We start from the raw sequence: 21,251 nt of genomic DNA, 5'->3' as shown, positions 1-21,251 counted from the left end.
GACTTTCCTCATCATATTCACACTATCTATGGATGAACACTATCATCCATCACATATTTCAAAAAGTCATATAAACTGTTTCTTCTTGACAGTCATACTTGCACACACTGATTGTTCATGTATTGTTTTTAGTCTTGTTTTTCCGTATTTAATGTTTTATTTGTTTGCATCTGTTTAGTCAATAATAATGTCCTGTATAAATGTGCCGAAATTATGTTCATTGTTCTATGTTGCTGCAGAACAGGAACCTGCTGTAAACCAGTTTTTAAACTGAGTCAGGCCCGTTTATTGTAACTTAATTGTTGCTCTTAAATTTTCCTGTATAATAAAAGAAAGAAAAAAGGAACATGTCACCCCGTACATCAGTATTGCTCATTGATGTGTTTTTCACAACTTTTGGACACAAATGAAGGTCTATGGCACAGAGGAATAGGTGATCTCATGCTTACACAGGCAATACTTGTTATTGGTTTTGGTGTTTTAAAGAGATTCCCCAAAAACGTGTAAAGTTGCCAGCCTTATCCTTTAAGTAAAAGTAGCAATAACACATTGTAGTATTTCCATTATCAGTATATGTCCTGCATTCAGAACTTACTTTGTATCATTATTTTGAAGGATACATTGATGTGTAAGAAGCAATGTATTTGTAATTTTTAAGCTGGTTAAGGAGGAGCTGATTTCATCTACTTTATAGTGTGTACTGTACACTGCTAGGTGTTTAATCTATAATGATGCTTTGTATTTTATAAGTTGGTCATATGTTTTGAATGTAAATTATTAACCTGCAAAGTAACTATAGCTGTGAACTAAATGTGGTGATAAGTAAGGAACGAGCGATAAGTACTATTTGCAGTTGAGTAGAATAAAGTGCCATACAATACAAAATTATGTATGTAAAGTACAAGTATCTCAAAAGATTTTTGTACATTGTGACAACAAAGTGGTGAACATCAGTGCAGCATCACATACCTGACTCCTCTTTGCTGCTTCTCCTCTCAGAACCAGGAAAAGCCGCTTCCACATCCAGCTTCCCAAAACGAAGAGAGTAGCCATTCATCAGCTTTTTGGGGGAGGTGCTAGCTGAACCTCCAGAGGAGGATCGTTCCCGGTAGCCTTTAACCTGGCCTGCCTTGTTAGTCCTTTCCAGTGACTTTGAACGTCTTTCTGCCCGTCTCTCTGCACTCCTCAACCCCCTCTGTAAGTAAAGTAAAGGTGTGCTGGGCCTGGAGTCATCACCACTGAGCCAGCTCCGGCTACCCAACCTCCAAGATAAGTGTTCTCTGGAGGAGGTCCGGGTGTCAGGGCTGCTGCCTGGTGTCACTGGGCTCTCTCTTAGGCCAGCACTGTGCTCTGGGCTTTCCTCTAGGATGGATTCAGAGCTGGACCCGAGGCTCATGGGGTTCTGCAGGGCCTCCATGTAAGATTTTCTGAAAAGTCTCCTGCTCTCAAATGAAACAGAGTCCCTTGGGAGGCGGCGTCGAGGGCCTGGGTTACTGAGGTCCGTACTAAAAGAAAGCATCTTGGACCCTCTCTCTCTCCCACCACTATCCTCACTCCCTATCCCACTCTCTTCAGTGGGTCTTTCGATTTTAATGATAGGTGCAGCAGTGTCCGGTGCACCAACACTGTGTTTCTCACTGCTGGGGTCCATGTGGTGTGTGTTTGGGGAGGTGGGCTCAGAGAAGATGGAGTCAGCTCCCTGAGAGTGCAGGGACTCTCTGGAGCTGCGGTGGCTGTCCAGAGTACCCGTGGATCCACTGGTGCTGCAGGTGCTGAGATGGCCGCGGAAGCCGCCTCTGCTGCAGCGTGCTTGCATGATGGCGTCCGCTGTGCTGCTGACAAACAGTGGGTTGACCACGTTCTTCCACGGTGTCCTGTACACAGCCGTACCAGTGGTAAGCAGACAGTTCTGTAATGGGTGCAGGTTTCGGTCTCGTGTCACATTCTGCAAGAACTCAGCTGTGAAGACGCTGCCATACATGCTCTCTGCGATGGGGACTTCTGTGATGGCCTGCCCACTGACCGACAGACATTTTATTACGAGCTTGGCAGTCTTGCGGCCTAAAGGAACAATCTGTAGGTAGAAGTCTCCTTGCTTTAGGCGCACTTTGTGCAGAGGGGCAAGCTGCAGGACAACTTTCTCGTGGATGCAGAGAGGCCACCCCTCATGATAGAACAGCAATCCTCTGAACCTCACCTGAGAGAAAACAGAGAAATCAGTCAATACCCACTCCCATAAAAGATTATTATCTTTGTGTCATGGCTCAGCTGTGAGACGACTGACATCTGCAAAGCATTCAAACACATGTTTAACTATAATGGAGTGGCGAAATGTTTTCATGGGACACACTGGATGAATCACTGTCAGCAATCACTTGACTAAAGAGGAATACCTGTCTGATCAGGCCTGTTTTTGCAGCAACCACAACACAAATCTTCACTGTGACAGAATAAAAAACTGACCCTAAGAGCAAACACACTGTGCTCAAGGGTTGGCTTTTTTCATCTCTTATGAAGGCAAAGACTGAGGATGTGATCTTCCTCTGAAGCCTCTCATATTGCCTGCAATACAAAGACGCTCATGCAAGCTGTTCTCGGGGGCTAGGCTTAGATGAAACTATTGCTCTATGGCTATCGTCACAGTGTAATCACCGCAGAGATGAATACAGAGGAATAAAGTTTCAGTGCTTTGGTTGTAGAGCCTTAACCCACAGCAATCGAAGCTTGTGAGAGAGAATACTGAATTTCATTTTGGGCCCAAGAGTCCATGGCAGCCTCTCAAACAGACCACAGTTTTCCTCTGTTTCCCTATTCAGAGAAAGATGGCTGCTTTTCAGCTTGTTTTCAGAACAATGATCAACTGTCTCAGTCTGATGCTCCCCCTTCTCACTCAGCAAATAAATTCACACTCCGCAGAGCTGTTCTCACATTCTTTTGTCACAAACATTTTGTCACTTCAGTCATTTATCTTTCAAGATGTTTATTATTCCATATTCAATATTATATTACTGTACATGTTTGAAGTGTTTAGGGAAGGACATGAGTTAACATGTCCTGACACACAGATGTGTCAGGACATGTTAACAATGTTTTATTGGGGCTTTTAGTTTTTCCTTGTTGTGTCCTCACTGCCCCTTTCTCAACATTTTATTTCCAACAGTCCAGCAGGAAATCACTAAGGTTAGTACCAGGTAAATCTCTGACTATGCTGTAACTCAAAATTAATTCTGAAATAAATCACAGGATTCCGTGGATTCCTCAGTTAAACCTCAGGTGCCACATCTATCAACAACTCACACAGGTTTCTTGTTGGATGATCTGCAAGATCCTCTTGGCAGGAAGCAAGAAGTCAATGAGGCAGCGGAGGCCGTCTCCTCTGTACTGCCTTTCCACCACACTGAAGAGCTGCCACAGGACGGTGGCAGCGGTGACACTGAAGGGCCGGTACAGGGCTGACAAGGTGCTCTGGATACAGCTATCCAAAGACTCAGTGTCCTGAATGAAAACAAGAGCAGGATTAGGTTGGATATTTTTCATCTGATGAAGCTTGTACTACATATGTCATGGTAACAAGAAGGCCTAAAGCCACATCAAATGCCATATTTGCCAAGATATAGCAAAATACTAAGAAATATGCTACATGGTTATGCCCTTGGTGTGAACATGGGATGGAAGCAGGCCAGCCTAAGAATTATTTTGCCGTCTCAGTGTTTTATTCAAAGGATTTTTTTTTAAAGCGTGAAGTAGTGACAGTATCCAGCATAAAAAAAAAAAAAAAATTGATAAAAAATTGAGAAGAAAAAAAAATATAAATATAAATAAATATAATTCATTTTTGCGTATTCCTTTAATTAGCCTGTGATTTTTCTTTGGACCCTTTGGGATGTCCCGGACCCCAGGTTGGAAAACACTGGTCTTGAGTGCTCGAGATGCAAAGAGGTTACATTTGTTGTTTAATATTTGAACAACACCAAGAGTCTTTAGCCATGCTAGTGGCTCAGTGAGGCTTTTTGGGCTTAGAACTAAATGCTAATATTCAGCATGCTAACAGCCTCACAATGACAACGCTAACATGCTGATGTTTAGCAGGTATAATGCTAGACACAAAGTCAAGCTCAAGCTGATGGAAATGTCCTAACAAATCTCATGGCAATCTAGCCAACAGAGTATTTCACTAAAAAACATTTTGATAGTCTTTTAGGAAAACTAGAACTAAGAACCATGAATGTCTGTACCAAATTCCTTAGTGATCCATTCAAAAGTTGAGATATTACAGTCTGGACCAAAGTGACGGAGCGATCAACCAACTATCAAGCCTAGCATGGTCAAAAATATCATACAAATGTTGCACAACCATGATCAAATAACAAGGCATCTGCTTACTGTACATGAATTCAACCAGATCAACATTGCATATGCACATGAGTTACTGAGAATGATCCCACTTAGCCAGACAGTCAGGAAGTTGGAACATGACAGGAAATGTCAGCCATGATGGTCTTTCCATCAGGGAGAGGGGAAACACCTGGTGGGAGTGACGTCACTGTCAGCGGACACAAACAGCAGAACTGGAAAGTACAGACTGGACTTCAGTTTCGGCCCGGATGGTGCAATGCTACCCACTAATAATAACAACCATGTCATCGCTGACTTTTATCTGACCCCTACATTGCCTGGGCAGCCAACGCCTGTCCCCACCAGAGCAGATGACATGTACCACATTGTTATTTACAACTTGTCCCGGGATGAAACAGGACAATTGGGATTACAGCCGTCCTGGATGAGGTTGACCTGGTCTTGTAGTTAAGTTTGCGTTTCAGGCTATGACCTTCCTCTCGTCAGTCGGAGCCAAGGCCAAACATCCCCTGACTATTGGTCTTTCCCGAATGGAACACAACAGTGGACTAGAGACATCTGCCTCCAATGATAACCACCTAGATAGATAGCAATGCCAGGGACAGTCCCACACTATGACTGAACTGGGTACCATGCTGAAGAACGTGGGGGTTAAGGACGCAGCTCCTAATCTTTACTTGAATGCTTACGCTGCATTTACATGACAATAAGTGTGTAAAAACAAAAAGGATGTCTAGAATTCAAGACATCCTCTATGCTCAAGTGAATTTAGCCTGTCAGACAGCCCATGTTTCACCCATTGTAGGATCTGTCCTGTTGATCCAAGCAGCTCAGCACCATCAATTAGAGGAGAGTAAGTACAGTTCAGTGCATTGGTACACATGCCACGACTCTACTACAAGGCGCTCATTGTGCACTCCGCCTCTCTAAGTGGTATGTGCTGTACAGTGTTTGGTGACTTGAAACAAAACGCCCACCTCCATTAGCAGGCAGTCTGCTTTTTAGTGAGACAAAAATGTCTCTAGGCATTAGTCACTGTTGCACCCGGTAGGAGAAGAATAACATGGTGTTTTTTTTCGAGGAAAGCTAACAATGGGAGGAAAGCCCTCACTACATAGTTAGGACACACCAGCAAGTTGCTCTTGAGGTTCAGAATAAAAACAGTGGTAGTGACAAGGTAGTGTTTTTGAAGAACGATTACTCAACATAGCAGAGACTTGAGCTTTATGATCAATCAAATGCTATTCAACCTGTTGCACAGGAGTGGCTGTCCAAGTAATCCAGTGTTGGACAGAAAAAAATGCACTTATCTGAACAATAGCTGCATGACACAGTGTTTACATTCAGAGTAGTGGAAAATAAACATTACATCATCCCCCTGTAGATAATGTCTTACATGAGGTAGAGCATACAGTATATTTCTTTCCATTGTCAGGAAGCATTCGAAGCTTTTAAAAAGTGTCACCTGGCTAGTGGGAGACATATCTGCATGTCTCAGCAGAACGATTGAGCTTAGCCACCAAAGCTTAGCTTCCCATCCGCTTTGAGCCACAGAGGAATGCAGCGTGTATGGCTGTGTATGTCTAGCCTCAGACCCTCAGCCAGGACAGATTGGGAAGTCCCACCCCTTCTGATGCCAGGTCTTTGAAAGCGGCCGCCTGTGTGATGGAGGACTGAGGTAGTAATTATTGTCTGCACCGTCAGTAAACCAGCTGTTCAAAAAGGTGCACAGAGCCGGTAAGTGAGTGAAACGATGGGGGGGTTTGTCTCTCAATGAAACAGGAAAACATAGAGGTTGGATTGTCTTTGATATTGAGTTGGGGTGGGAACATAGAGGCATTAAATGTACTATAGGCAAATGTTTAAATTAGCTGGTAACTCTAATAGTACGCAACTTTTAAAAGCATGTGTCAGAGTGCAAAGTGGAAGAAGACAATAATCAAAGTCAGAGGAATAGAAAGAGAGAAGGGGTGCATCACAGAGAAAGAAAGAGCGAGAGACCTACAGAGACAGAGAGAGCGAGAGGTGGTCACTGACACATTTAGTGGGTCAGGGACACAAAAGGCGCTGCCTACCAGGCCTCCAGTGGAGCATGAAGCCACCAGGGGAGTGTAACAGGAGAGCCCTCATACAGGCTGCTCACTAACCAACCTGCTAACAGCCTCAAAGGCAGCGGGCTCACAAAGGCCACAGGTTGCTCTGAGCTGCCCTGCTGCCAGGTGCCAGGACGCCAACAAAAGAGCCTAGGGAGACCTTATTGAACCTGCAGTTTGATTCAGCTTTTGATCCGTAGCAATAGAAATCCTATCTCATGAGAGGCGAGGAGAGGGCCTGGGGCATAAAGTCAGATCTGAAAATTGCCCTAATAACTCCATAGATCTTAAATCAAAAATATTGCTCTAACAAAATTGAATTTATTGGGAGATATCAGTGCAGTTTGCAGATTTTTTTTATCTAACTTATGCTTTCTCAGCTTAAGACACATACTTCCAAATCTTAGTGTTAAAGTAAAACTGAATTGTACTTGAACACACACATACAGATAGATAAGACACAAATAAACTCTGTCTCTCTGTGTATAAACACTACAGAGCAAGCGCTTCAGTATAATATTAGAAGGGCATTGTAAAAAGACACTAAAGTAAATGATATAATGTTATCTCAGCAGATAAACTTTAACCCAGAGAGGCCCACACTGATTGTGTGCCAAACACAGCTGGGTCCGTGAGGTGACAGCGAGATCAACAATAATGGAAGTCTGGAGGTGATAAACTGGCCCACCCACTTCAGCAAAAGTTACTCTTTTTATTTTCCTCTGACCATCAGGCTGTTTAATATGTTGTAAAGTGTAAGGCCTACACATTTTTTCAACCTGTCATTAAAAAGTACTGCACAAAACAAAAAAACGCAAGCTAAGACACAGCTGTACATTTTTCTTTTACCTAATGGAGCAGTGGGAAAGATTTGACAGATTCCATTTCAGTTATCAGAAAGACTTGATTTATGTAGTCAACTAATGACTTTGTCCTACAGGATGTAAATAAAATTGAGACAGGATATTGACAGGATATTGTTCCTGAGCAGCCCTGACAGGCTCTATAGATAGATGTTTTACTGTATACAATGCACACATTCACACATTTGATTAGGCCTTTGCAAAAAAGGAAAACCCAACAACAAGAGACAAAAAGTGAATGGAGGTCCTTCAACCAATCAGAGCGGTGATGAGCAGTGACAGGAGAGACAAAGGAGACTAACAAACAGTCTGTTATTACCTCTGCAGGGTAAATATAGCCTGGGTGCATACCAAGTGGGAGGATGATAAAGGAAACAAGGAAAGGATACAAACTTGTGTATTTCACTGACCCCAGAAATGAACTAAACACATTCACACATTCATCAAATTGTTTTCATTCTTCTTGTTTAGCTGATAAAAGACAATCAATGCTGATGATGGCACACAGCTGAAATACATTGTTGTTGTTTGTATCTACTGAAGAAATAAGATCTCCCAATGCCCTTCGAAGTGAACACAGAGTATCACAAACAGGCAAGTATCTGAGAGCAGCAGACAAAGTAATACATCACACTTAAGTTCTCTTACTGAAACATACGTTCTACTCCCATCTCCCTCAATTTATGCATGTCTAAAAATCTACCACACACACACACACACACACACACACACACACACACACACACACACACACACACACACACACACACACACACACACACACAAACACACACACACACACACACACACACACGTGTTCCAAAGAGGTCAGGTATTACACTCGATACAGAAGAGTTAAAACAAATGCAAAAATCACACAGAAAGAAACAGCAACTTCCAAAAAGTCTAATTAAAACTGTAATGAAGATACATTTAAAGCTTGTACCTTAATACTCAGGTAGTTGTCACAACTCCGGGACTTTGCTCTGGAGTGCATTTTGCCCAGTGACAGCATTTAGGCGCCAGACAAAATACCAAATAAAAAATAAAAAATGAATAAATAAAAGTTGTCAACTCCAAGCGCTAAAATCCAGTGTACAATCCACTCTGTAAGTGCTGTAAGTCATTGCAGTGATATCAACAGGTCCCGTGCCTTCTCTCTCTCCAGCTCTGTCTGTGTGCTGTAGTGTAGGCAACTGGAGCAGAATAAACTCCTGTCGGAGCGTGAGAGAGGCAGTGCGCTGGCTTCCCCGTCACCCTCCCTCCCTCCAACATAACCTCCCCCGCCCTGCCACTGCTCTGCTACTGAAGCCTCTTCCAGCTGGATAAATGCACACTGCTGCAACTTCAGGCTCATCATTCAGAGAGAAAGAGAGAAAAAAACACACTACCTGACCTGCACACCCCCACCGCCCCGAACCCCCAACACTCCACCCAGCAGGGGTCGGACTGACTAACTCCTCTCTGCCCCCCCCTGACCCCTTGCACCCCTACCTCCACCGGTAGCTCCCCTCCACCCTTCCTGCCACAATGGTCTCTCTTTGTCCTAACAATACAAATGGACTAGGGTTTCAGCTTATTCTGCTGCTTTTCAAAAGGAAAAAGAAAGGAAGACATCAGCATAGGATTGGTGGCTCAGGTCACTCACTACAACAGCGTTCCCCTTAAATATTAGCAAGGGAATACCCAATTCATTAACTGGTCCTTAGAAACCACTGACATATGTGGGCCATCTTCCTGGTACATAAGACACATATGACATCTTCAAAACACATTGCCTCTAAAACAATATATAAACTGTTTGTCTTTAAAGAGCTCTTCTAAATAGTGTGTATTTGAGTTGAAGATATGGAACAATAAACTTGATTATATCATTAGTTAACATTCCTCGATGATGACATCTGACGGGCATCACAAGAAAACCCTAACCAAGACACAACACAGGAGAGGTGAGCATGTTTTTACCGCTGGAATGCAGCAAAGTGACAATTTGTTAGCTCCTTCCCATAACTTCCTAAACACAGGAAATCATTGTTCGGGGAAAACATGATCAGTGAGAATGCATGCTTTGTGTAATAAATGTGTAGATCACATTTAGACAGAGACGGTAGTGAGGATAGGTAATTGGGTTGGTTTATATTTAGAGATTCTTGATTCTCAATGACCCGATGAAGACGCTGTCACTGCCAGTCACACAGCACACGTGTGCTCACACATAAACACTGTAGTTACTCTCATGTTGACAAAAGTATCCAGAAGCATTTGCACTTTACACAAAAAAGCAAAGACGTTACTGTAAACTAAGAGGTAAGATCATAAATAGTAACACCACGTATTGTTATATACAGTAGATCAACATTTAGTCTTATGTATATAGCTACTGTATAATCTGCTATTTAAACAGAGACACACATACCTCGCATGTGCACTATGCAAATATACACTCCTCTCTCTCCAAGTCACATAATGTTGGTGCCATGTCTGACCCTATAATTTCTGCTACCCTGGCCATCTCCACTGCACTGGTTTCACTGAGGGCAGATTGTCTCCTTTTTTTCTCCTTTTCCTTCTTTTTAATTCTTACTTATCTCACATGAGCAACAAAACGATTCAAGTTGAAGTCAACAAAGGTCTCGGGTCGGCATACTTCCAAGATGCAGGCTCGTCAGCCAACTGAGCCAGCAGAATGCCCACTAAAGCAGATTTTTAGTCAGCCCTATATAATTTTGGAAGCGAGGCTGCAGCTCTGTCTGAGTAGTGAATTAGTTATTTGCACTAGTTTTTAAGATATTGAAGTAAAATAAATGAAGCAAACAGTAGATAGATGACAGGAAGTGAGGGGGAATGACATGCAGCAGAGGTCCCCCGAGGCACTTGTGCTGAGAACGTTGTGTTCCATGGCCGGCGCCTGGGCCACCCTAATTTTAAACTAAATTGTGCTCCAAAGTCTTACAATCTCAAATTTTATGATTTTTAATTTTTATCAACAATGGTTAGATTATTATAATTATATAAATTATTAATGAGTGTACTACTGCTATGTTAGGTGTACACTTGGTGTTGACTGACACAATGGATTTAGTTTCTTTTAAGTAAGTTGGCATAGTCCAATATGCTTATGATCGTGATAAAACTTTATACTTAAGAGAAAAGCTATATAAAAAAAAATAACATTGAACAGGCTCCCAACAAAAATTTATTTGTGAATGATTACCTTCTAAATGTAAATTGCAATATCAGTTAATATCAGATTAAACATTAATTGAAATATTACGGGTGGATTGAAAGAAATTAAATGTTTTAGGTTCCTAATTCTCTCCTCTTTATATGTCCTGTTTGAGACTGTAGACATGTGGTTCCTCTTAGGCCACTAGAGGAAGCATCAGTGTGTGATTTAGGTCAGCATCAAGCCCTGCTGCACTGGGATAAACAGTCAACGACATGTATCCTGGAGCCGAAACTTGTGTTTAAATGTGTAGGGATTTAGGCAACAGAGCTGATGTCCCCTGTGCTAAAGACAAAAATATGTGTGGGCTTCATACGTTCTTATCTACAGTATGTTCTGATTCATATCACGACAGCAGTAAAGTTGTGGACAGTAAAACATCAGCTCCTGTTAAACTACTATGTTTGTACAACTACAAGAATTAAACCTTTCCTGTTTTTTCCATGAGCAACCATAAGGTTTAAAATAGCCTCGTCTACGCAGACTTCTGGTAAACAATATTTATGTGATCTGAAAAAGCAGATAGGGCTGTCCCAGGGGTGGCACCCCATCTGATAGAGCAATCAGGGGACGAAATTAGTCAGAAGACATGAGAGCTGCAGTTTTAACATTTTCATCATCAACATATCTTACCGTAAGTCTACAGATAAAAATAAAAGAAGATTTAAGCGGGGAGGATAGACACAGTAGTTGTTTGAATTAAGATTGAGAATTTTTTGCAGTCAGATGTACACACATGAACACACACACAGATTCAACCAAACTTTACTTAGAATATGGAGGAATTCATTGGAGGTGATATATATATATACATACATTTAAGTAAGATTAGATAAAGTACATGCTCTGTTGTAAATAGATGGGTGGTCATTTGTGATGAACACACACACACACACACACACACACACACACACACACACACACACACACACACACACACCAAACTGTGGAATGTGACACCTTGGTCCTACCTCACTTCGTACCAATCTTACAGTGCCACACAGGCCACCCAACAACAGTTGTTATGAAAACTTTAAACTTCATGCCTTTTCTTCTTCTTAAACTCCAGCATGATATATTTTAAACTGTGACAGTTGTGGCAATATGTTGGCAGTAATCACAGCATTGTATAGTCATTTAAGTCAGTGTAAGTTTTTTGTAAATGTCTTTACAGCAGCAAAATGTCTGTTATATCCATCTAAATTGCAAAAGCTCAGGAAATCCATACCAAGTAGAGTTGCAACTAACAATTAGTTTATTGTTGAATAATCTGTTCTGTTCTTAATAATTCTGTTCTTGTTTTGTGTGACCAACAGTCCAATAACCAAACATATTCAATTTAATATCATGCGAGACCAAGAAAAACAAATGTTGCTTGTAAAATTACTCAAAAGATTAATCGATCATCAAATAAGATGGCAATTAAGGTCAATGTCTGAGAAATATATACTTTCTTGCTCACACCAGTCTGTCAACCGTCTCTCAGTGTAATTCCAACAATTCCACTATCTGACTCTTCCAAAAAGATAAAGCAGAAAGTCATTGTTTAACTAATACAGAGGAACTGCGAGCAAACAAAATGAAAACAACTGCATTTTGTAAGAAGTTTTATACTCACAGATCAGACTGAGAAGCTGAGTCCATACAGAGGACAGAGTGAACGAGTCATCACTCTCCTTCTGACCGCCTCACACAGCCATGGGAACTCACATCACATCACCATCCAGGCTCACACACTAAACTGTTCCTCCTCTCAAAGACAGACACAGTGGTGCTGCTGCACACTTAAGGCTCCAGCATTCAGATTGATTACTTCGCTACACAAATGCACACAGCTACACAAACACAAACAACCACATAGTGCCCCAACCCCCAGCCTCCCACTGCCATGCAAAGAGAAACCCAAATCTGTTTGGAGAGACATGCATACATTGCACTTTTACACATTTAAAAAGAAATGCATCTCAAATCAAATTTAAAGTGTCTGTCTTTTTCTGATGTCTTTGTCAGGAAAGAGATTTACCACCGCCCTCCATGGCTGTGTGGTGCAGCTGTTCCACCAACAGCCCGACCATATTCAAGCACAGAAAGAGAGTATGCCACCTGTCATAGCCGCCTAATGTACCTTAGTCCCCCTGCTGTGTGGACGTCTCACTCCAATACAAAAGCCAGTGTTTTCTCTGGGCGCGCGAGCACAGGTGGCTGGAGGAGGCAAGGTCGAGTTACAGCAGCAGCTCCCACAGTTGAAATCATCAAGGAGTCAAGGAGAGGACAATCTCAGTCTGACTCAATTATACATACACTACAGTATGTCCTGTGTGACTAAAGTAAAGATAGTACAAACAGTGAAGTATGACTAAACTTCATTATGCAAAGCATTATAGTTAGTTTTCAATAACTAATCCCTATTGTAAAACTAGAGTAATCAAGCCTTCCTTCCCTTTAATGTCTAATTACATGGAATCAAATCTAATATGTGCTGTTGGGCAGAATAATGAAAACATCTTCCTATAATAAAGACACTAATGTTAGATGTTACCATCCTTGCACAGACTTGCCTGGGTACCCACGCACCTGTAAATCTGTTTCAACAAGCAGTTAAAACATACATCCACTAAATACTGTACTGACTTACTACAGTATGTCATATAAAGCATGTATTTGGCAGTATTGTTTAGCATGTATTGTATTTTGTTTATCTTTATTAAAACAACAGAAACTCTTCCAGCCAAAGGAGTAGTGTATAGATTGTCATAAGCAGGTCATAAAACATTTGTACTATTACATTTCTATTAATTAATCTGGTCGTGTGTACTACACTGCTCTTTAGTAGTTAAGCTTTACTTCTACTTAATAGATTCCAAATTCCCTTTGAAAATAAGCAAGTTTACAACAACTGCCAACAAGCCTCTGGATTACAGACTGTACAGCAATAATAATGCTAAAACTTTGCTCTTAGATTAAGTGCAATTAACAATGACAACAAATAGCCTGAGACAGTACAATGCCCCAAAGTTCAACATCCAAATGAATCCCAGCTAAAGCTGTTGCAATTGTTTTTGAAAATCAGCACTCACCTCGCTCTGCTCTACTGCTTTGAAGTCTCCAACAACACATGGAGGAGTCGCTGGTTCTCTGGGCTCTGAAGGGCTGACAGCTGTCTAACCAGAGGAGAGGACCAGCCCCCAAGTCCTGGAAGAACCTGACATGTTCCATCAAACAAACTGCTTTGTTGACTGAGGAGAATCACAATATTAAGGCTAGCCAGGCAGAAAGTTTCCCAGCCCCCCAGGCATCCCAATTCCTCGGCAGGGCGTAACCCAGTCGTTTTATCTGCACCCATCTCCCTCATGTGTACACTGTAAGGGGAACCAAGAGCAGTGCAACTCAACAAAGCCATGTCAACAAAGTCTAGACAACTGTGCTTTACCTGTGCTTTCTGTCAATCCATGGTGTCTTTAATGTATAAAAACTTTTGATTGAGAGTTATATTATTATTTTTTACAAATCAGTTTTATAATTAGAAAGACTCTGATCATATTAAAACCCTGTGGACTCTATATTGTGTCAGTAAAAAAAAAAAAAGGATTAAAGATAAATGTCACAATAAAGGGATCATCACAGCCACACTGATCTGTAGAGACAATCCAGCGCCTGTCAGAGCAGCCTGCCTCGAGTGCTCCTGATGGCAACAGATGTCAGCCTGCATTGTTATATGGATTACTAGAGCCACTCAGCAAACACCTCCAGGTGTGCATTCCACACCAGGAAGGGAAAAGGTGGGAGCGTCTCCTCCGAATCAATAAAAAGTGCTAACTTTTCTCTCTCTTAAACTCTGCGTGCCTGAGCAGAGGGAGAGACTGTTGGAATTGGGTGAAGTGCTGGTGCACCCCTTTTAATGGACAGCAAAGAAGAGAGAAGAAGAAGCTTTCCTGCTCCAAAAAAAAAAAGTAAACTTTTCACCGTCACAGAGGCAGAATGCGGTGCACGAGCAAGTTGTGGATGCAGTAAGATGAAGGGCAGTGCGATGGGTGTCTAATCTTTGGTCTGAACTGTACACCTGGTCTCCACAGGGTCTTTAATCTTTGGAGGAAGGAATAGAAATTAGAGGCCCCTCATCTACATCCCTGACGTTGGGTTAAACGTAAAGGGTGTGTAAATATCTACTACAAATGAATCACTGGCATACAAAGCCAAAGCATTGTGATGCAAGTCAAGCTGAAGAGTGTGGGAAGATTAAGGTTTAGACAGTGTGAAATTGCAGTAAAAGTTCTAAAGTTCTAATCACTGTAATTGATTTACTTTGTGCTTTTTGGCAGTTAGTTGTAAGGCACCACTTTAGTAATGGAAATGTTTTAATAACAGATAGACTAAAAGAAAAAATCTATAATTTAATATATAATTAAAATAGCTGCGAGTTTTCATTCTAACAGGCAGATAGATGAGAGCAAAAACTGAATGTGCAGCTTGTTAATTGCTTTCTGGAAGAAGAAGAAATCAGGCACAAGCCATGTCCTCATTTCCAGTAAATGCAAGGATGTAAGATACACTGATAACCATCACAGGACTCATTATAGGCCTTACGTCTCTGCACCTGATAATTTGTACAAAGAAATGCACATCTGAGAAGAGAGAGGAGGAAGAGAGAGAGAGAGAGAAAAAGGGGGTAGAGAGAGGAGGGAGAAAACGATAGGGAGGGCGAGGTGTTTCCTGTTTCCATAGCTCTAATTATACCTGTCTCTTGAGGATAGGGCCGATCGGGAAGAGGAGTTCTGTCATTGAGGAGTTCCTCAATGACAGAATGCTGAGTTTCTATACTTTCCTATATCTATGCTTACATATCTGGTGACACAAATGAGCATTACATGGAAAACACAAAGAGTCTCCAGATGAGTCTATAAGGGAAATCCATACTGCGCTTTACACATAATTTAAAGTGTAACATTCACAAGTGCAAGAGAATTATTATTTTACAATTTAAAACTCCCTTCCCTTCGTGGCCGGGTAGGATCAGTGGTGGAGCAGGGGCACATATACTGAGAGGTTTATGCCTCGACGCAGAGGTCCAGGGTTTGAATCTGACCTGTGACAATTTCCTGCCATGTCTTCCCCCTCTCTCTCCCCTTTCTCATCTAGCTATCCTGTCAAAAATTAAAGGTGGAAAAGCCCAAAAAATAATCTTAAAAAAAAAAAAAAAACTACCTTCCCTTCCTGTGCATATTTATATGGGGAAATAATTTACTTTGAGATATAATGTAGCTGTTTACGAGTCCGTTGTTCCTTACTCAAACAAAAAGACAAAATAATCCAAAAACTACTAAAAACAAACAGCTCAATACACTGATGTGGTATTGTGCAAACTGTTGGTGTACTGGTCTTGCTTTGCAATTGAGAGTGCCTGTTTTTATACAAACTAAACACTCACTTCATCTGTTTGTGAGTTGTTGTCAGAGTAATGATTCCTTCCTGCAAAGATGCAGTCTCTTGTGTTTTCAGCTCCCAAAGATATTTCACTAACATTTTATCAGAGCACATCACAGCAAAAACAGTTAAAAGTAGGTCTACTACTCTAGTACTGGGTTTACTGCTTCTCAACAGGACTTGAACACTGCCCTCCTCTGGTGGACGACAGAAAGATATATAAAAACGTTCCTGCAGAATACAAAAGGACTTAAACACATGCACGTGACAGTAACTGCAGACTGGTAGACTTTCTGTCCACTGCATTTCACAGTTAATTTGTGAAAACCATACATATAACAAATAATAGAGGAAGTTCCCATAAACAACTGCCCCTGTAAACCAGACCACAAAGCAAAGAATATTAATAATCTGTTTGACAGCCCTTGTTTGTAATCAGCTTTTTGTCCATCTATTAGTATGCAGCAGAGGAGAGGCAAGCTGAGAGGAGAGGTGGGGGGTTGTGAGACAGAAAAAGATGGAGAGAGCAGCCTTCATCCAGCAGCTCACATTGCCTGGCAACCTGACCACAACACAGAGAATGTGTACAGTGGTCTGCAGGCTGCTTCTGCGTACTCTCACCATTAGAGAAAATTGCTTACAAATGCAGGAAAATCAATGGAGAGCATTGGATTTCAACTACAGTGTTTAGATTTGGAAGATATCTGAGCTTCAGTAGCAGATGGAGGTTTCTAGAGAGCAATAAAGAGCCATCAACGGGAAGCTGTCAGAGCCCTATACCTGAATTGTAAAGAGTTGTCATAAACTGCATTGGTGGCATTCACATCGATCCCTGAAAACTAGTGTCCACATCTAAATAAACAGCCTTTTAACTATTGCCCATGCATTTTTTATGGATCGTTACACATGCATGATTTTGTTGCTTACATTCTAACAGCCAAAATAGCATTATGCTTACATGTTGATGTTAACAGTATTCAGTAGTTAACCACTTGCAATCAGGTGCATTGGTTTTGTTGCACAACTGATGTATAGTATTCATGTTATAATTAATACAGTATATAGTACACAGCAATACATCCGTACATCCTAAGGCTAGAATAATCAAGCAGGAGCTAAATGATTTGATGAAGGTTTGCTTTCAGTTGTCTGTCACTTATTCTTCTTCGTCGTCTGTCTATATTTGTCCAACAATATGTTTTTCAACCCAGCAGAGAAAACTCTTGTCAACTTATTGAATCAGACTCAAATTAGAACAGAGAGAACAGTCTTTCTTCTTTTGTGTCAGAACTTGAGAGTCAGAATTAGTGAACCATTTTCCCTCCAGATTTAACTTTGCTCAGTTTAGGGCTTAATCAAGTGGAAATTGGGAATAGGGGGTTGTGGGGTGGTTGGGGTTGGGGTGCGGGGTAGAATGGAGCAATTGTTCAGATAAAGGCCTCATGTTGAGTCGGCTTTGATGTCTCTCTGGGGAGATATGCTGGGACTTTACAGTAGCATTTCATTCCATTACTTTTTGATCAACGCTTGCAAAAAGTGCAGGCTGCATTGATTTTGTTAAAATGGGGCTCAGAGTTGACTCTTTTTTTTTTTTTTTAAACCAAATGTTTTCATAGACTTTTCTGGCACACAGAAACGCCAGAGGGTCAATCTCACATGTTGCATGTAATATTTCTCAAATTTTCAGTTTTACTCCCCAAAATATCACAATTTATGTGGGAATCCCCTCCATTCGCCCCACGTCTATACAAGCAGACAGGCTCCCACTGATCTATTATGTTGCAAAGCCTTTCTCATGCATGTCTTGAATGAAAGCCAGCGTATCGATGGTCTGAGGATAATCACGTTTTCCTGAGACAGGCTTAGCTGCACTAAATAAGCCGCACAGAAAAAAAGGTGGGTCGAACAAAACTGTTGTATGTTGGGTAAAAAAAGTTTTCCACTGTAAGCTTCGTACAGAGAAATGAACCGTAGTCCTGAGGAATGCGAACAAAATGGGGAAATTTCCTCTTGACTGTTAAAACGTCGATAAGGAAGTGGAGGAGAAAGTTTATGAAGTAGGGTGCTACTTTAACAGTAGCTACATCGGGATGCTGTACTTGTATTTGGACACCATACGGTTCCTACCTCTCTGTTTCTTCCTTCAGCAGGTGCACTTAGCACATTTCAGAGATGCTGCAGCGTCCTGTCTCCAAAAACCGTCTGCACTCCGCTTTCCCACTTGTTGCTGAAGCAAAGAAGCCTCCATGGAAGAACTGTAATTGCAAATGTAAAATACAGCGACAAATACCACAAAAAAAAAAACTAAGCTGTTATACAGTCAGCGTCTGTAATAGGCCTATATATGCTACGTACTTACTTTGGATGGAAGTTGGTAGTTGTCAGTGTTAAGTGCAGGTTCTCCGAGGCGCCCAAAGTGGACATTTGCATTATAGACCGACCCTCCCCTCGCCTTTCATAGCTGCCATTGTTTGTCTCAGTCGGGGCTCGGATTCAGTCCTTCCCTAAATCCCTGACGACCGGAGCAGGGAATGCTGCTTTCTCTGAGCTGTGCTGGCAATTAACAAAAGCGCGTTGGTATGAAGCGACACTTATTTAGCAAAATAATAATAAATAAGCTACATTATGCCAACCGTTTAAAAAAAAATTATAATAGGCCTACATTTAAAAAAAAAAATCTGGTCATCAGGAAAACCCAAGTCTTACATAGCTGAAAAGTAGCTCACATTTGGCTGTAGTAGCTCTTTTCTACTCTTTACTTGAATGACAACGTACAGACTGTCAAGTTGAGCTGTCACCTGTACACTGCACAGGTGACAGCTCAATTTGACCTCCTGATGGAAATACCTGAAATAACTGCATTCACTTTGAGGCTCAAGGTCTTTCTTTTAGAATCTAATTAAAAGATCAATTTATGTTGACAACATACATTATAAGTACCTATTCATTTATGCACTTGAGTTTCAATAATAGATTTTAAATCAATGTTGTGGTTTGACATATGGGTTTCACAGCTGATTAGAGGTCTGTTTAAATATTGTGTTGTAACATTATTAATAACTAGTTGAGGTTCAAATTGAACTCTTGACCCTTGGACACAGCAGTTGACAAAACAATATGAGCTGTTTTTGGAGCTTTTTGTTTTTCATCCGCTGATGAAGATCATGTGATGTAATCAAATGCTCCAGAACAGCTACAAAATGGACCTTGGGTGAGATTGCTTTGTCAGTTGCGTTGCCAGATTTAGCGGTTGTCTGGTCAATGTGAGAGAGATAGCAGGTTCCTGTGTTTTGCTGATGGAGCAACCCTCTTGTTTACATGTGGATCAGACACTTACCCTTATTTATACAGGAGTAAAGGTTGGCTGAGCATGTATGCTGCTCTACAGTGATGCCCTCTTTAAACTCACTTCATAATTTCAACAGATCTAAGATTGGCCTGTGGTCCTACTAAATTTTACAGTATCTAAAGGAACACTTGACTGATGTCTTCCTTCAGTATTTACCATAGATGGCTATTAGTTGCCACCTAGTGGCTGACACAGAGACAGACCTGGTGAATGGTCTCAGTGCTCTAGGTTCATGGTGGTTTGTGGGCCTTTTTTCAGGACAAGCCCAGAGGTAAAAACAAACTTTTAAAGATATTTGAATTCCATTTCAGGGTCCTAGTATTGTGCATGATGGTTCACTGTCAACACTGTGATATTATCAGTAACACTTCTGCTTTTCCCATTATGATACATCAAAGTGTCAGCTATTGGTAATATGCACAATTGAAGTATAATATCAACTGAACTATTAGGAGGTTGGTCCTACATTATTACTTCAGCTGGAGGCCCTGTCTTAAAGGTTTTTCATCTAGTTTTCCTATTTCAGTTTGTATTGTCCTTACATGGTGTATATTGCTAAATACAGTTGTGTTTAATCAAATTACCACAAACTAATTGACACACAAGGGGCCAGATGCTGCAGATTGTCAGCACTACCATGTAGCATAAAACTATTCCCTAGGTGTCCCTGTACTTTGCATACAGAACCACCACAGGGAAATGTATTATTCTTCAGTATGAACCCTGTAGGGAAATGCAGCACAGTCATGCATTAAAGCTCACCCAACTTTGTGTTATGAGCTTATACTGACTGTTCACACTTTGGCGACTCACTTTGGTTTTCTCAGAGAATGAGAGGGAAGTGCAAACATGAAGAAACACGAGACACTTCTGATTTAAAAAATAAGGCCTTTCTGTTACAGTCACTTTTGTGGCCAGACACTTATACACCATCCGGTAACCACTGCATTTGTATTACTGGTAGAAAGTTGCTGCTGTTCCAACAGTATTCATGTCATTGATAGTACGGTCATGTAGAGCTTTTCAGTTGCTTGTGCTGACCAAGCTCAGCTGTCTGTCTCTGACCTCTAAATAACTTATATGCTCATTCTTTATCTCCTTGTGATAATGAAAATAATGAAAACGACCTGATCCAATAACTTAAAACTACCTTGTTTTTTTTAATGGAATCAATAATCTAAAAAAACATCAGCCTTGATTCCAAATTGTTCCCATTCATTTAAAATGACCAGTAAACAAAAACAAAAAAAATCAAACCACAACTAGGTTTTAATTATCTTATTATTATCATTGAATCATCTCAAACAATAACTTAATACTGAGTGGCTTTGTGCTGTAGATGTTCTGTTTTTATCCACACAGTGGCAGCAGACGCCATAATCAAGTGTGTTATGAGCAGAAATAAACAAACTGTTGCTGCAATAATATAAATGAACTATATAATGTTTATTAAAATATATAAAAGACAAAATACATATATGCATAATTATGTCCATGATGAAATATGCATATACAGTATAATAATTATACAGTAAAATGTGTTTACATATATAGATTTTTTTATACATATAGCAAGATATTTTTGCATTAAAACTGGCAGTGGTGATTTCATACTCCAACCCCCCCCAAAACACACACACACACACACACACACACACACACACCCCCACACCCCCACCCCAAACAGGAAGCCCCTCAGTCCACATAAGGCTTCCCAGAGGAAGAAGCCTCTGTAAAACGCTTGAGAGCAGCAGCACCTTTACACCTGAGATCCATGTTTTGGAAAGGTCTCACAGAACAACACACCTACTCTGACACAAATAGCTTCTATGGACTTTAACCCACAGCACCAGGAGGGAAAGGATGTCTCGTCAAAAGTCCTCTGATCTGTTCCTTCTACCCTTACTGAACATGGGTAACGATCGCAGCAGTCCCAGCAGAAA

The 21,251-nt window shown here is 41.0% G+C and overlaps 1 protein-coding gene across 4 annotated transcripts in view; it reads right to left on the bottom strand.

Annotated features, from left to right (window-relative positions):
* Positions 1-13,699, bottom strand: part of plekhg4b (pleckstrin homology domain containing, family G (with RhoGef domain) member 4B) — a 30,500-nt gene extending 16,801 nt beyond the window's left edge. For 2 of the 4 annotated variants that reach the window (XM_078253096.1, XM_078253097.1), the window contains exons 1-3: positions 8,259-8,504; positions 3,298-3,495; positions 970-2,197 (exon numbers count right to left, since the gene is read on the bottom strand). In XM_078253096.1, coding sequence (XP_078109222.1) covers positions 970-2,197; positions 3,298-3,495; positions 8,259-8,327 — 1,495 coding nt within the window. In that variant the 5' untranslated portion in view covers positions 8,328-8,504. Of the gene's footprint in view, positions 1-969; positions 2,198-3,297; positions 3,496-5,821; positions 6,015-8,258; positions 8,505-13,615 lie in introns of those variants that run through there. The other 2 variants (XM_078253099.1, XM_078253098.1) reach the window with 2 other exon arrangements.
* Between the last annotated feature and the right edge of the window lie 7,552 nt (positions 13,700-21,251).

Source organism: Sander vitreus, chromosome 6, assembly GCF_031162955.1.
Source record: "Sander vitreus isolate 19-12246 chromosome 6, sanVit1, whole genome shotgun sequence".
NCBI lineage: Eukaryota > Metazoa > Chordata > Actinopteri > Perciformes > Percidae > Sander > Sander vitreus.
This window is presented reverse-complemented; position numbering and strand designations above follow the sequence as displayed.